At 36.8% G+C, this 18,239-nt stretch overlaps 1 protein-coding gene across 1 annotated transcript in view; it reads left to right on the forward strand.

The window, feature by feature from the left end:
* Positions 1-9,205: 9,205 nt before the first annotated feature.
* Positions 9,206-18,239, forward strand: part of Tmem244 (transmembrane protein 244) — a 39,402-nt gene continuing 30,368 nt past the window's right edge. Inside the window, exon 1 of the mRNA XM_071613792.1 lies at positions 9,206-9,330. Coding sequence (XP_071469893.1) covers positions 9,206-9,330 — 125 coding nt within the window. The remainder of the gene's footprint in view (positions 9,331-18,239) is intronic.

Genomic DNA, 18,239 nt, shown 5'->3' on the forward strand with positions numbered 1-18,239 from the left:
CTCTCTCCCTTTCCCTCCCACCTCTCATCCCTGTTAAATGTTAATCTTCTTCTCCTGCTCTTCGTCCCTACTCTGATCATAGTTACTCTCCTTATATCAAAGAAGACATTTGGCATTTGTTTTTTAGGGATTGGCTAGCTTCACTTAGCATAATCTGCTCTAATGCCATCCATTTCCCTGCAAATTCTATGATTTTGTCATTTTTTAATGCAGAGTAATACTCCATTGTGTATAAATGCCACATTTTTTTTTTATCCATTCGTCTATTGAAGGGCATCTAGGTTGGTTCCACAGTCTTGCTATTGTGAATTGTGCTGCTATGAACATCGATGTAGCAGTGTCCCTGTAGCATGCTCTTTTTAGGTCTTTAGGGAATAGACCAAGAAGGGGAATAGCTGGGTCAAATGGTGGCTCCATTCCCAGCTTTCCAAGAAATCTCCATACTGCTTTCCAAATTGGCTGCACCAATCTGCAGTCCCACCAGCAATGTACAAGTGTACCCTTTTCCCCACATCCTCGCCAGCACTTGTTGTTGTTTGACTTCATAATGGCTGCCAATCTTACTGCTAATAAATGAATTCAGCAAAGTGGCAGGATATAAAATCAACACGCATAAATCAAAGGCATTCCTGTATATCAGCGACAAATCCTCTGAAATGGAAATGAGGACAACCACTCCATTCACAATATCTTCAAAAAAAATAAAAGACTTGGGAATCAACCTAACAAAAGAGGTGAAAGACTTATACAATGAAAACTACAGAACCCTAAAGAGAGAAATAGAAGAAGATCTTAGAAGATGGAAAAATATACCCTGTTCATGGATAGGCAGAACTAACATCATCAAAATGGCGATATTACCAAAAGTTCTCTATAGGTTTAATGCAATGCCAATCAAAATCCCAACGGCATTTCTTGTAGAAATAGAGAAAGCAATCATGAAATTCATATGGAAAAATAAAAGACCCAGAATAGCAAAAACAATGCTAAGCAGGAAGTGTGAATCAGGCAGTATAGTGATACCAGACTTCAAACTATACTACAGAGCAATAGTAACAAAAACAGCATGGTACTGGTACCAAAACAGGCGGGTGGACCAATGGTACAGAATAGAGGACACAGAAACCAATCCACAAAACTACAACTATCTTATATTTGATAAAGGGGCTAAAAGCATGCAATGGAGAAAGGATAGCATCTTCAACAAATGGTGCTGGGAAAACTGGAAATCCATATGCAACAAAATGAAACTGAATCCCTTTCTCTCGCCATGCACAAAAGTTAATTCAAAATGGATCAAGGAGCTTGATATCAAATCAGAGACACGCCATCTGATAGAAGAAAAAGTTGGCTACGATCTACATTCGGTGGGGTCAGGCTCCAAATTCCTCAATAGGACACCCATAGCACAAAAGTTAATAACTAGAATCAACAAATGGGACTTACTCAAACTAAAAAGTTTTTTCTCAGCAAAAGAAACAATAAGAGAGGTAAATAGGGAGCCTACACCCTGGGAACAAATCTTTACTCCTCACACTTCAGATAGAGCCCTAATATCCAGAGTATACAAAGAACTCAAAAAATTAGACAATAAGAGAACAAACAACCCAATCAACAAATGGGCCAAGGACCTGAACAGACACTTCTCAGAGGAGGACATACAGTCAATCAACAAGTACATGAAAAAATGCTCACCATCTCTAGTTGTTTTTGTTTTTTAAAAGGACATTATCCTTTGTCTGTTCTATATAGTACACATGTATTTTTCTAGGTTGGAGGAAGTCAATGTCAACCTAGTGAACATTGTAGAAACAGTGAGACTTTCAGCAACTGGGCTACAAGATGGATGGTAATGTATGAGGAAAAAGTCAGGGCATCCCTTAAGGTCAGAAGTACAAAGCTGAAGGCAGGTTCTGAATACATACACCTTTGAATTTTGTTCAGCATTCCCAGAAGTTCCTAGAGGGACCATGTCATGAAGACCATCTCAGGAAAAGACTGAGTTTCCAACTAATCAGTATTTAGAAGTTCAGTACACTGATTTAGCAGATTTCTAATGAATGTTAATAAAGCAGCACAGAGGAGTGGTGAGGAACATGCTCCAATTAATCTGCCTGAACTCAAAACACAGTTTTAGTATTACCAGATCTGGGATAGGGGGTGGATAGCACCTTACCCCTTAGGGTCTACCGGAGGATGATGTGACAATGTATATGAACTCTATCAGGGCCTATACATAGTTAATGATTTTTTTTTATTTACCTGCACTTTCATCAATGAATGTATATTTTATTACCCACATGAAACAATAATTTTAATAACCTATTCCCTCTCAGTAGGCTTTGTTTATTAACTGCAAACCAACTCTGATTCCTCCTATGTTCCTCAGGTCTGTCAATCATACCTAGCTAGCTATCCATCCATGACCTTTTGCTACTAAGAATTTCAAGTAGCATACAGAAAATATAGAGAAAAAATTGGGAATTATAAATGCTAAAGTGAAAACAGGTTCAGGGGGAAAAAGAAAAGATAACATGTAATGTACATAGGTGTACATGTATTCTAAGAGCCAATTAGCTATTACATTCTGAGAACAACTTCGATTCTGAGATTCTGGGAAGACAAAGCAAAAAAAGAAAAAAAAATCTAATTTTCTTTAGAGGAAAAACAAAATACCCCAAACTTCCTTGGGGAAAAGAACTTTCACCAATTGAAGAAGCAATTGGAGATATAATAAGTAGTTTTTTTCAGAAGTGGCTGTTCATGTGGGCATTTCTTGGAATTTCTGTCAATAAAAGCAAAGTAATAATAAAACCTAGTTAACAATTTTGTGAGCCAATGAAACAACATGGCCCAAGTACATGGTTGGATGATTAGACATGATTATAATCTGAATATAAAATGGATGTAGGCAATGCCTGTCCTTGAAATAAACCCATTCAATTCCCATTTTGAAACTTCCTCATAATAATGCTTGAATCTATTTACTCTTAGAAAATGTTGGCTAAAATCATAACTTTTATGTATGTATGGATTATCTTGAGAACAAATAACATATTTTCTATTTTTGTTTTGCTATACCCCTACATCATGCATTTGCCAATTTATGTCTCACTAACTGGTTTGATCCAGTGCCACATACATATTCCTTTTCATCTTTAGTTGTCAATATATGAATTTCAAATGCAATTTATTTTTAAATTTGGTTTAGACTAAATTAGTTTGATGATTTGAATTATATAAGACATTATGAGAAAATATTAAAGTTAAGATCCTGTTATTGCATGAAATTCAGAAATGCTTTACTGTCAAAAATTGGGGTCAAAATACTCCTTTAACTTATGTCTTCCAATCACTTTGCATATTTAGTAAACACTTGAAAGTGATGAGGTGCTATCCTCATCAGAATGTTTGATGTCAAAATTTAGTTATCGCGCTGATTTCCCTACATTGTCTGTTTGAAACATGAAATGTGAAATAAATCCTGTTTATTTAGATGTGATTAATAACAAAGCTAAAAATAAATGATCACCCCCTTTTTACATTAGGGTTGTGATAATAATCATAGATTACAACCACTTTAGTAATCCATCTCAAAAATGAGCACTGTAATATTTTAAAGAAAAATCTGTTCTTCCCCAACAAGGAGACCTGGAAGGTTTTTTTCAAGAGTGATTTTGTTTCTTTATCTCATTGATAAAAATCCAGGAAAAAACTACACCTTCTTAATAGATCACAATTTGGATTATTGACTGATTTATTCTTTTATCTCTTATATAATTATTCAGATTTCTTTTGCATTTATTTTATTACTTGACACTCTTTCATTGACTGAGATGATTGAGTCTTTTTATGCCTTGTATTGTTTTAACCTATTTCTTCTTGAAGATTTTTTTCTGCTCTCAAATTATTATAACCTTTGTAGTGCCACATCTGCATTTATGTTGATAGCTTATTTAATTTTACTTTTATCACATGGGAACTGAAGTAATTTAAGATGTGGTATTAAATTTTGGATACTAATAAAAATTCTTTTCATACTAATAAAAATTCTTTTCATACTAAATCCTTGCTTGTTAGCCCAACTGCCCTCTGGGAACAGCTGCAGGGCCTCCGTAGGGTGAGGCCTATTGTACTGAGGGTTTTCTGCCTCTCTGATAACTAACCGCTCTTGGAGGTGGACCAAGTTAGAGCCACACAATGCCAAATTTCAACACCATAGTAGAGTGTGCAGCTCAGATTTTTATTTAATGAACTGACTAATGTAATCCAAAATAATCTTTAAAAAAGATAAGGTATAAATTTTAGGCTTTTGTGAAATTTAAAAGATATTTTAAGAGCAAATTGAATATAATCCTACCACTAATGTAAACAACTCAGTGTGTTTCTGAAAGTAGGTCTGAAATAAGAAAATAAAGATGAAATGAAGACTTTCTAAATAGAAAATGTTATGTAGAAAATGAGGCTGATTCAACCATGAGACATAAAAACAACTCATTCCTGCTAGTGAAGACGCAGAACTACAGTAAATAGTGTTTAAATCGATGTAATAAAATGTTAGTCCACATATTCCTTAAAAAAACATGAATTAAAGACACAATTAAAAATCCCCTATTCTCTGATGAGCCTGGACTATTGACAGCTAACATTTAGTGGCTATTTATCATATGCCAAGCAAGAAATATGTTATTCTCACATCAATTCTCAGTGGTAGATGCTATTTCTATTCATGTTATACAGATGAGGAGACTGACACTTCCCAAAGATATGTGATGAGTGTACAGTGGGGTTTCAACCTGCAATCAGGCTCTGTTGTCAACTATCTTAACTGCCATAGGGCCTGGTGTGTTTCCCATCTATTAGATATCTGCCTGTTACAAAATATAAGTTATTGCAAGACAAATAACTACAGAGCAGAAAGGTTAAGGGAGTTAACCCAAGTCATTTGGCAAGCTAGGAGAAGTAGTAGCTGAGGGATATGATTACCTACCTGTCTTCCTGCACTGCCCTAAATGATCCTGCTGCCAACACTCCTCCCATGACCTGGCCCTGTCCCCTGCCCACCAAAAAGACCCACCAAAAGTAGCTAGCTCCGCCCATCGTCTGGCTCTGCTGAGGCTGTATATAAAGCCCAGAACCTCGTGGCCACCAGCCATTTTTTTCCCTGAAAATGAGCCACATCAGGTGTTTGCTGGATTCACCCTGACGCTGAATAACAGAAGCTTGAGGATGCGAGATTTGCTCCCCACCTTGCCCTGTGCTTACAGTAGCAAAGAATTCTGGTTCCCCCATCCTGATGTGCTCCTCAAAACTACACTGCCTCCTAGTTAGTGCTTTAGGAAAGCTAATATGTTAAGAAATCCAGAAAGTAAATTTAGAAGTATAAGCTGTGGTAAAAATGGCCCCAGAATAATTAAATATGACCAAAGTGTTTTAATCATTCTAATTTATATCACCCGCTTGGGCACTTCCCTCCAGCCCCCGAAGTTTTCTATTTCTCAGGGCATTATCAGACGCTTCAAGCAATTGATCGGACTAAATTTCTTAGACACATATAATTCTGCCATAGTTCTGAGTTATAGCCATGGAGATGACACAGTTTCAACTCATTTGTGAATGATGTTATTCAAAGCGCGCCATTGTTTGGATCATAGATTAAGAAGGTAGGAGCCTTCTGAGCTATTCATCTGACATCTTTTATTAATTTTAAATTAACCTAGAAATTAAACTGAGTTACTTTTATTAGGAAGAGAAATTGGTTTGGCAATTATCTGGATAGTCACTAGCCTGTGTTTTATTCTTAGGGCATGGCTTCAGTTGCTTATATAACCTTCAAAAAGTCAATAAATCTCTCCCAGTCTGGAGATAAAAATTAGGAAGCTTGATTTCATCCTGCTTTCTACCACTTAGCACTTCCCAACAAATCTCCTTTGTGTAATGTTATAAGATATATGGAATTAGCAGGTAACACTGAAGAAGCACAGTTGCAAACATATTAGCGGGGTTCTCTCCCAAATTTTAGGCCTGGGGGAGAGGGCACTGTGTCTTTAAGACTTAAGGAGGCATATTCAGAAGGGCTGGGCCTGCAGCCTTGGGAGGAACCTCACTTGCCACACTGCTGGTTGTCAATCCCAGAGAGGTGGAACCTTTCTGGAAGAACATGTTTCAATGCCCAACAAACATCTTGCAAATTCCCTTGCAGTTCCACTTCTAGTCTTTTCTCTTACTCCAATATTTATTCAGAATCATAAAATAATTCACTTCACAGCATTATTAAAATAAAACAGCAACAATTACAAGCTAACCTGTATATGGGGAAAATCTGGCAGTAAGGAATTTGTTAAAAAAAATACTGTTCATACTGGGCAGTGTTCTGCAGCCCTTCAAACTATAGAATAGTGATGGGCACATAGAAATGTGAATAAAAAAACTATAAAATGTGGCCTCTCTCTCTCTCTCTCTCTCTCTCTCTCTCTCTCTCTCTCAGTACTAGGGGTTTAACCCAGGGGCACTTTTCACTTTACCAGTGAGCTACATCCCCAACCAACTCTTTTTTTGAGACAGGGTCTCTCTAAATTGTGTCAATCCTGTAGGGCCTTGCTAAATTGCTGAGGCTGGCCTTGAATTTATGATCCTCTGGTCTAAGCCTCCCAAGTCACTACAGGATAAGAGGTATGTTGCCTACATCCAGTATGATCTCTATTATTAAAAAAAAATAACAACATGTGTATATGCATATTCTGAAACTTAACAAGGATTACCTGATGGATGAAATTATACGTAGATTTTGTTTTCTTCTTTGTGATTTCTACATTCCCCTAATTTTCCTGAAAGAAAAGAATACAATTCCTGGTCTTCTCTCTTTCTTGGGTGGATGTCCATGTCCAGGTGTTTTTTTCAGTTGTATGTGAGCCATTCAGCTCCTTCCTTACATTAGTTGGCTGCTTCTGTTCTGTTTGGTTTGTGTTTGCCTTTGTTTCACCAGTGTTCTGTTGGTGAGGTCAAGGAGAGAGATAGAAATGTTTCCTCTCAGTAATCCTTGAACATCTTACTCATCACTGTAAGTGATTAATTTATTCAAAGCCCAATTCTGAAATAATTGACAATGAGGGGAATCTTTCTCAAATTAATTTTGCTAGCACTATGTCAGGGTAGGCAGTGGCCTGAAGATGACCGTGGCTTGTGCATGGACATTTATGTAAACCCTGATACAGAGAAGGCTGTGTATAAAAGCAAGACTTTTTAAAGTCTTTTTCTTTCAAAATAAATGTATTTCCAAATCTAAGAAGCTCAAAGGAAAAAAATGTGTGACCTTGTAATTGAAAAGAGGAGGAACACAAAGTTTCTTATGAGTTTTCTTCTAGAGTATCTGATGGGTAAGCTTAAATCTCACCCCCAGTCCTAAATACTACATTAGGAAAAGGCAGGATGCAGCTTTCTTGGAGGAAATTTTGTTTATCTGAGCAGCTTCAGCTTTGCGTGGGTTCAGTTTCATGCAATTAGGTTTCACTTCCTGTAATAGATCATTATTTTTTTTTTTACCCAGAATGAAGAAACTCTGTCAATTTATATTATAGCCATTTATTCAAACCAGCCTAATTTAATTAATATACCCAACTTTACCTCACATGGAGTTTAAATGCAAAACCTCAAATTGCCCTAGAATGCCATTGCTGTGTGCAAACACAGATACCTGTATTGGCACAAAACTTTCCATGTAAATTTGTACATATTCATCTATGCTCAGCTGAGTTGCTGGACTTGAGAGCCATTATGACTGAATTTCACAAGACCACCAGGCTGCGAATGCAAATATTGAGCTTATGGGCGTATCCATGGAGCACCTGTCTTCATCATGGCTGTCTGAAATGGTATTAAAAGAAGCTTTTCATAAATTTTGAATATGTTCAATTCCATAACAGTATCCAATCTAAGTCTGGTAGCAGTTTACTTCCAGATAGGTTTCAAATACTTCAGGTTTGGTAAAGCTAAAAAGAACCAAATATGGACTGGTGTTGTGGCTCAGTGGTAGAACACTTGCCCAGCACATGTGAAGCACTAGGTTTGATCCTCAGCACCACATAAAAATAAATGAATAAATAAAATAAAGGTATTGTGTCCAGCTGCAACTAAATAATAATAATAACAACAACAACAAAAAAAAAGACCAAACATTCCCCTACCTACAACCACTTGAAACTGCTTATGCCCTAAAGGGTAACTGAACCGTATGGATATGGGCAGAGTTAACAATCCTGCCGTTCTGATGTTGTTTTACTTACCCTCTATTTTCTAGCGGTTGTAGAAGTTATTTCACAAACTGCGGCTGTTCTTTCTTCTCTTCCTCCTTTTTTTCAAATTACCGGAATGATGTACTTCCTTGTGCTAGGCAGAGCAATAGGAGGAAAGGTTTGGAAAATTTAGTTTATTCTAAGCTTAAAGTTCCATGAGTCTGTGAGTGGGTATAAATTTGGTAAAACCTGTTTTCTTCTTCTTACTATCAACTTGTTTTAGAATCATCTGGACTTGATTCTGAAGATCAAAATTCAGCTGCTGGACTTATTGCCAACCAGTACTTTACAAGATTGGGCGTATGTGGGATGTGTGTGCACATGTGTGTACTCGTTGTACATGTTTTAAATAAAAAACAAACTATGCATTAAACTTCATGATTATTCACGTCAAGTTTTAAGACTCCCACAGCGTGGCCCAGTGCTGACTGTGGGTTTGCACTGGAAGGAACAGTGGAAAACTCTCAGGAAATGGTCCAAGTGTTCTGAAACTTATTTTGGAATTCTTTTTTTTAAGGCAGCAATCTATGCAGAGGGTTGTTTCTCTCTGTAATGTCTTGGTCAAAGCACCTAAGTTGGCCTAAGTTATATATGCAAAGAGGATGAAAAAAAAATCACAGGTTCTTTAATGAGGTATGTGTACAGTAGTTATTTAATAAAGTTTAATGAAATGTTTCTGCCTGCAAAGATTTCTGAAATTTTCTAAGAATAAAATATTATTGTAATCTCTTATGAACATGGTGCAAGTTTGCATTTTATTTACAAATATACTGTTTTATTACTAACTGGTACAATCAATTCATTTTTTAAAATTCAGTCATGGAAAACCTCTTTTTGATCCTTAGTCATCCTCTAATCACGTTATATAACCAAATGTTAATGTTTAATAACATTTTTATTATTTAGCCTCCACAATGGCCCCCATGATCCATACCCCTTGGTATTCACTTCCCTATGCAGTCTCCTCCCACACTGAATCAGGACTGGCTGAAGTGACCGAGAGTACAGTAACCCTATATGAGTCTCAAGATTGTAAAAGGTATTGCATTCTCACCCTGACCTCTTGGATTGGTCATTCTGGGGGAAACTACCACCAGAAGGGCACTAGACCAGCCAGCCCCTTGAAAGAGACCCATATGGAGAGGAACTAAGGCACCTCATTACTTTCTGTCAGGGAGCCACCTTGGAAATAGATAATCAAGTCCCAGCCAAGCCTTCAGATAGTGGTCACCCCTGTCAAAACCTGACTGCAACTATAAGAGAGGCCTAGGTGAGAATAACCAGCATAATTCTTAGCTTCCTGACTTATAACTTGGGTGTACAATGTCATTATTTTATGGGATCATGTTTTGGGATGATTTTTTACATAACCACAGTGTGTTAGTCAGTTTTTCATTGGTGTGACCACAGTCATAATATGAACACCTGAAAGAGGAAAGATTTATTTGGGCTCATAGTTTCAGAGGTTTCTGTCCATGGTCAGATGGCTCTATTGCTTTAGGCCTGAAGTGAGGCTGAAAATCAGGTTGAAGGGTGTAGCAGAAGAAAGCTGCACATCTCAGAGCAGCTGGGAAGCAGGGGGATGGGCAGGGCCAGGTACAAGGGCCTGCCCCTATGACATGTTACCTTCAACCAGCTCCCACCTCCTATAGCTCCCAATAATGCCTTCCAATTATTAATCCATTGATGGGGTGAGAGCCCTCATGATCCAGTCACTTCCCCAAATTCCCACCTCTGAACATTGCTATATAGGGGACAAAGCCTTGGATAAATGACTCTTTAGAGGAGACTTCATATCCTAATTATAACACATACAAATTAGATTAATATTTAAATATATTTGTCTTTAGCAACTTCACAGATTTAATTCTCACTTTTCAGTGTTCAATAGTCAATAGTAATTCTAAAATCAAGCATACGCTTAATCCTCCAACAAGCTTCTCTCCAAGTTTTCTTAGAAAATTTCCTATGTAACATGTGTTCAATTCTGGGGCCACTTAAGTTCCTTGTTGGCTTTGCTGCCATTTAGCATTCGAAGGCTGCGAAGCCGGCCATTCCAGGCCCAGCTTTTCTGGCTTTTAACTGCTTTGATGGATTTCTGATGGATTTGATGCTTCCTCTCTGAAGACACGCCCCTTTTATAATCAATATCTACTGATACTCCTGGGTTTGGTGAACTGCATCTAGTGAATGTATGAGCCAAGGAATCGGTGAACAAGGAATGACAAACATATGAACCAATAAATAAACTTTGGCACCTAACATGTGTTAGGTACTATGTTAAAGTGTTTTCACATGTTAAGCTCTGTTTCCACTTCTGTTATCCCTTTTGTATGCACATATTTTTTTTTTATACTACTTCACATGCATTTGAGCTTCCTAATTAGGCTGTGTATTTGGGGAGGGGGGAGGGAAGGAATCCAATAGAGGGTTTATTACCATTTACCATCTTTCTGAAACGATGGTCTTGTTATAAATATAATCAGCTTTTGGTTTGTGTAAAGAAAATCCAAGAACCACCCATTAACTGGGAGCTTCAACTTCCCCCAGAGACATAAAGTCCAGGCTCTCAAAGACCTTCATTCTTCTGAGGGAAAGGGCAATAAAAAAAAAAAGAGGAAAATTAACTGCAAAGCAATAAGGTCTATGCAGAGATAGATGTAAAATAGAGTGATGTGACAGAGTTGTGGGACGGTTGCTTTAGCAGACAGCTGAGACCTGCAAAACAGGAGAAAGATGAAAGAGTGTCAGAGGCAGAGAAGCAGCACAGTGTCAAGGTCACAAGGTGGGGAGGAGTGTGGCATAACTGGGGTAAAACAAAGGCTGGAAAAAGAGTGCAGATGGTGGAGCAAGATGAGGTCAGGCAGGTAGACCAGCTAACCAGGGAGGCCTTTGTACAATGAAACAGGAAATTGTAATCTGTTCTCTAAGAACAATGAGAAACCAATGAGGATTTGTAACCAGTGATTTTACTTATATTTTAAAAATAATCTTCTGGCTGCACTGGAGTATGTGGGGTATGATATGGGGGCAAAAATAAAAGCAGGGCGTTGTTAGGAAACTTGTACAGTATTATAGGGAGGGGTGATAAGAAGGTGAGAAGCTGGTACGTGCAAGGAATATTAGGAGGAGGACCCTGAGGATCTTGATGGATTGCATGTGGGGGAGCTTCCTGCCAAACCTCAGCTCTTTTGGCACTGTCACCTTGCTGGCCTGCACAGCACTGTTTATTAAATCATTTAAATCTTCATTTCCCTTTCTCTTATTATTTTGTAAAACAATAGAAATTGGAAAAATGAAAATGTTGGTATTAATGATAAAAATCATGAGTCTCATAAATATGATTTCTTGACATAAGAATTATATCATTAGGCATGCTGAAAGCAACAGATTTTAGCCTCAATTGGTTTCTCAGTTAAACCCAAATCAGTTAACAACATCGGGCTGGCAATGTGACTTGGGGTTAGAGCACTTGCCTAGCATGCACATGGCCCTGGGTTCACTCCTCAGCACCACACACACACACACAAAAAAAAAAAGTTAAACAAATAAACACAGTGTATTCATTGTTGAAGAATAGGAAAAAAATTAAAGATCATGTGTCCAGGTAAAAATCAGGTGCAGCACGCAACTCACAGAATCCCAGATTTCTGGGACAAGGTAGGAGGATCCACAGTTCAAGACCAGTTTCCTCAGCAACTTAAGACTCTGTCGCGAAATAAAAAATAAAAAGGCTGGGTAAGTAGCTCAGTGGTAAAGTATCCCTGGATTGAATGTCTAGTACCAAAAATAAACAAATAAATAAAATACAAGGTATGTTTAAAAATTGCTAAACACTTTGATCTAGAAATTTTATTACACTTTAATCTACTTTCCAATGTTTGCACATTTTTGATAGTATTAGTTTTTATATTTTCAAGTGTATTTGGTCCCTTAGTAGATAACCATATTCTACTAAAGGACCAAGTATATTCACATGTAACCCAAGAAACATTTATTCATGTATTTTAAAATGTTTATTGGGTTATTACTAAGTCCTGGGAACTCTCTATGTGCTTGGGTTATAAAAATGAACAAGGTAGGTGAAATACTGAATTTGATTTCTTAGGGCTTTTAGCACAGTGGTTGTAAATAAAATTAAACAGGCAATTACAACAGAAAGTAAGAACAAATGTGATGGGCAATGTTCAGGATGCCTCAGGAATATATAGGTAGAAAGAAGGTGTTGACTTGTATGGGAGAGAGAATCAGAAAGCACTCCCAGAGTGTGTAACACCCAGGCTGAGGCCCAAATTTGAGTTGTGTATTCACGGAGCTCATGCAGTTCTATATGAACTGATCCCTTGCTAAAGTGGGAAACCAGACATTAATTCATTCAGTGGCCACACCTCCTTGCAGCATCTTTTCTCTCTCCAATATAGCACATACAATAAATTTGGTAAAAAATTGTGTTTGTTTTTATAAACAGGCCTAAAAAAAAAACAAAAAAAAAAAAAAAAAAAAAAAAACCACACAATTGTATGTCTACATATGGAAGTGAAGAGAAAGTAAATGAGTATACAAAAAACAATTGTTAAGACCAACATGGAAGTAAACTGGTATAAGAATTTAAAGCTTTTGCCTAGAAAAATAGAAATCTCTGATACTGAAAAATGGTATATTGGTTCTTACAATAGCCCTGCTCTATAAGGCAATTTGCCACTGTGTATTCTATAAAGAAACAAGAAAAATCAGATTGTACAACTGATTTAGCATGTTCCAGAGTCAGTTGCACATGCTTATTAATGGGGAAGGAGAAATAGTATGTATTTAAAAAGGTGCATGTATACTCAGTTGTGGTTTTGCTTTTGTTTTGTAGGAAGATAGGGGAATTATGGTGGAATATACAATTATGGGCATTCACAAAGGTCTCAGACTTAGCTGCTAACATGATGGCCTATCCCCCTTGGATGGGTACAATATTTTCTTTTAAAGAAAAAAAATCAAAATTTGGAATTTCTATGTTGGGTATTTTTACCACCTTCTGAGTAAACCTAACCCCTGTTGCCTTGCTGTTCATTCTTTCCAAATACCCTCTTTATGCACATGTCTAATATTATCAGAGTTAAGAAGTCAGAGTGACTGATATTCAAATATTTCAAATGTTAGGTATACAGTTGATTTAGTTTGCCCAAGAAATAATGTACACATGTGGCTGGATCTGCTTTACAAATGACTCCCCTGAATTTTACTTAAAAACTACCCTTATTACTAGTGTATGCACCCCACATGGCCCTTGTTTTTAAAGAGCTAGAACTAATCTGCCAAGAAAAGAAAGAGTGAATTCATTTACCAGAGTCATTAACAAATGTAGGGTAAGTTTGAGTTTTATGATATTCTTGCTTATGCTCATGGCATTAATCTAAGTTTTAAGTTCATGGGTTAAATACTACAGAGATTGTTGTACTTTGTGTTTTCCATCCCTATAAAAGGTCTCACTTTTCTATTTCTTTTTTAAAATTTTTTAATTTGTTTTAATTAGTTACACATGACAGTATAATGATCTTGACATATCATACATTTGAATCAGATGGGGTATAATTTCTCATTTTTCTGAGTGTACAGGTTGCAGAATCACCTTGGTCATACAGTCATGTATATACATACAGCAATAATAATGTCTATTTTATTCTGCTGTCCTTCCTTTCCCCCCTTCCTCTCCCCTCCCCTCCCATTTCTTTACCCCTCTTTTCAACCCAACACCAACCTGTGACCTTTTAGAAAATGTGATTTTTCTAAGCTCCTATGTCCATATAGTGACTGAATAAGATCCTGTATGAATCTTATATGAATAAGAGGCTGATTTTCAATCCACCAGAAAAAGGAATGGGAGAGTAATGTTACACTAAGGTCTTTGCTGAGGCTGAATAAAAATTATCACAATGAAAGAAACAGCAGGTTTAAAAATATATATAAATTTTCCTCATTTATCATTTCATTAATGACCTAGTAAATGCTTATAAAGCAACTTGAAGCTTATTTTACCTGTTAAAGCACCAGAACTAGTATAAACCTGGCTAGCCAGCTACTAGAAGTATCAGAAGCCCTTGCTATAGCACTCTTAGCCCAATGATCATCTTAGTGACATGCTGTGTGTTGACACAAAACAAAACCTAAGACAGCATACAGATAAGCACTATGTGTTTTCCTTGAAGCAATGTTTTAGTTGTTGTTATTGTTTATTTTAATTCCATTTAGGTTAATGGAGAAAAATGGCCCTGAAATAAAACACCCTTCTGACAGTACCAGGTTGTACCCTTGCTCTATCTGGGGGCACTGTACATTCACAGACTGTAGTCTGTCTCTGATTCCAATTTCCTCTTCAATGCCCTTAGCCCAATCCCTTGGAAAACTGGTGCTTATCTGTGAAGTTTGCTAGCTGCTGTATAAGCAAGAGTCTATGTCTTCATTAAATTTCAATTAGATGACTTTTAATCTCTGCCCCCCTTTTTTATTGAGTGCTGTTTATAAAAATGAAAGAACGTGGTACAGTTTTGTGTCTACCAAAGCACCTCAGATGATTTTTCAAACATTTTTGGTTCAATAAAATACCAAAACATCTTGCCAAGTGCCCTTTTCTGCATGACTTCCAAATCCATGCAAATTTCGGGGAAAATTTAATCCGTATGTTTCTGATTCATTCACTCTTAACTCATTATATTGTTTTTTTTTTTTAAACAGTTTTATGTCCAAAATACTCTAGGGTCATTTATAAATATAAATATAAATGTAAATATAAATGTAAATGTAAATATAGATATATACACACATGTGAGCTCTTGTGTGTTTGTGTGTGTGTGTGTGTGTAAAATCTGGTTTTAGCCAAATTTTCCCTCAGCTGGAGCATGGAAGTTGTGAATTTTCAAGTATTAAAAATTACCTGAACCCCCTCACTGCCATTTTAACTTCAAATTATGCTTGCAAGAGTTAAGTTCCTCTCAGAATATAGACTCTGGGAAATGACTGCACATTTCTGCTGGCAGCTGCCTTGCCAAAGCCAAGGCTGACTCAATCAGTGTGAGCCTGCAGAACAAAGCCAAGTTGGCCCCTTAATTGTCCTCAGCATTCTGGAGTGTCAGGCAAGTTTCCCTCCACTGAGTCACCATTTAAAAAATTTGCCTTCGTGGATGGGAACCTGCCATTTTGTAAAAGTGCGAGCTGAGGCTTGTCTGAACCCTTGGAACAATGGAGTATCACATTTTGTAACCATTACTTCTGAAACGGCTTGAAAAAGTCCTTTCTATAAATTGTGTTCTCTGCAGCTGCTGCAAAATTCAATATTGTTTGTTTACTTATTTAAACATCATTTGGGGGTCAATCAAATCATATTCTAAAGGATTTTAGGTTTTGTGCAAAAAAAAAAACATCGAGATACTGAACACATTAACACGTAAATAACAAATACATGTTTATGCATTGGCTTCTAGTTCAAGCAATCTGGTTGGCATTTTCTCAAGGGAATTATTTAAATTTTAAATGGAACAACATCTCATTTAGATTTCTACAAATATGCTAGGGCACAGAAGTAATTTAAATGTACATGAGACTCTTCACTTAAGCACCTGGGTACTTGACAATAATTAAAATACAAAGTAGACTTATTAACTTTTCCTTTTAACTTTCCACCTTTTTGCTTCTTCATGGAGAGTGAGAGAAAAATTTCTAGAATAGATTGTCAAACACCTAGGGGTCCCTTTTCCTACGCTCACATAATGCCTAATTGCAATTCCCTCCTGAATCTCTTTCTGTTGCCTCCTTCAAAAGTTATGCTATGATCTTTCATATACTAGTCTCTGTTTTCAAAATATGATTTTGTTTTGTGTTTGTTTGGTGGTGTTAAGGGATAGAACCTAGAGCCTTGTGCATGCAAGGCAGCTGCTCATCAAGAGTGCCTATTTTGAAATAAAAGCGATGTCAAGCCTGGCTTGGTAGCACATGCTTGTCATCCCAGCCATTCCAGAGGCTGAGGCAGGAGGATCTCAAGTTTGAGGCCATCCTAGGCAACTTAGTGAGACCCTGTCTCAAAATAAAATAAAAGGGCTAGGGATATAACTCAATGCTAAACCACTCCTGGGTTCAATCCCAATGTAGGAAAAAAAAAGTGCTATTGAAAATCTAATCCCAAATTTTCTCCAACAAGCCAGTAGTTACCATTGATACAGTCTTTTATACTTTATTGCTGTTAAAATAATATTCATCATATGCTGATTTAGTCTTTCACAGAGCTCTTCAAGAAGAGTTCTATTTTATTTTGAACCAAAACACAATGTTCCTGTTTGTTCTTTGAGACCTCTAAACAGTCAACATCCCAGCACCTCCTCCTGAGTCTCCTTCCTCATTCTCAAGCTCATTGGCTTGTTCCTAGCACTTTGAAGTCGATCTCATCTGAAATGCCTTCCTTCTCCTTCCTACCATTCTGTCTTCTCCTCCTAGTGAAAAATCCAGCTCACATTTTTTGAATCAATATTTATTTTTGCTCTGGGATTATGGAATTGAAATTACTCTAATTTATGTTTTCTTTCCCAACAATATTTCAAGTGGACACAATGTATATACTTATCAGCTCTTTTCTTTATCCTATTAATGTTCCTCTGTTATATAATGCATAAGCTAAGTCCCAGAATGTTGTCAACTCACTTAGAAGTAGAGAAAATGAGACACTGAGATTCAACTAAACAAATTTGCAGTTATTGTTAACTCTGGCTTAGTTTTATAGTAGGGAGATATGAAAACTACTGTCTAATAGAATTTGGATATTCAAAAACAGGCACCATGCCAAATGTTTTTTTGACTCCATGTACTTTCCATTTACGGCCCTGTCCTGTTTTGTGATTTTTGTCTTTCAGAACACAATTTGTTGCTGAAGAAATTTGAAACAGTGAAATAAGTGTGTGCCTGTGTGGGTGTACACCAAATCTAAAGGAAATTCCATTAAAGCTATAAACCGAAAAAAAATTATCCCAACTTTGTTATTTCCATGGCTCCCTGAAATAAAATCCATTCTGTTTGTTCTTAATATCTTTTTATGATTTAGTGATATCCTGTAGAGTACTTTATTTTAATTTCAAAAAGGCAGTGAATAGCAGATGTGGTAGAAGGCCCTGAAAAGGAGAAATGGGTTAGAGAGAACCAGTAAAACTAAAAAATATACTGTCAGACTTCCCAAGCAAAGTCAGCTCTAACAGAGGGATCTGGAAGCATCAATGGGAATCTGTTTCATTCAGAGACACTGACACTGGGGACAAAGGAATTTCACTTTTTTGTTTCTTATGGTTAATTTTACTTTCTTAAAGCAGCATTTTTATTTCATCAATTATTTAAAATTGTATTTGGAATGTAAAAAGAAAAACTTTCGACAACTTAAATTTAGCAAAGAAAGATTTATGAATTGGGCAGCTCTCAGAACTAGGAGAGGTTTTCTAGAGCTCCACCCAGCTATGTGGGCAGGCAATATTTAGAGACAGAAAAAAAGGAAATGAAATTCAGAAACAGCTTGATTGGCTACAGTTGGCATTGCCTTATTTGGGAATGGCATGAGGTGGCCTTTGCCTTAAATAGACGTAGTCTCATCAGTTCTCAACCTGTGATTGGCTGAAACTGAGGTGCTGTGATTGGCTGAGCCTCTGCTACCTGTTACAACAAGATATTCTCTGTCAGGTTGCAGTTGTATCTATACTAAGTTAGAGTGCAGTTTGATAGAGAAGCAGCTGTAGGCCAAATTTAATTAAATTTAACAAGTGTTCTATCATCAAATCTTCAAATTCTCATTAAATCTATAGTTGCTCACAGTTCCTCAACTAAGAATCCAAAATCTAAAAAAGGTGTGAAAAATGCTTTTATAACCCTTCAGTGGCAGAATATTACCTGATCTAAATTAATTTAATGACAAAACTAAATTGATATCAAATT

Source organism: Marmota flaviventris, chromosome 6 (assembly GCF_047511675.1).
Source record: "Marmota flaviventris isolate mMarFla1 chromosome 6, mMarFla1.hap1, whole genome shotgun sequence".
NCBI lineage: Eukaryota > Metazoa > Chordata > Mammalia > Rodentia > Sciuridae > Marmota > Marmota flaviventris.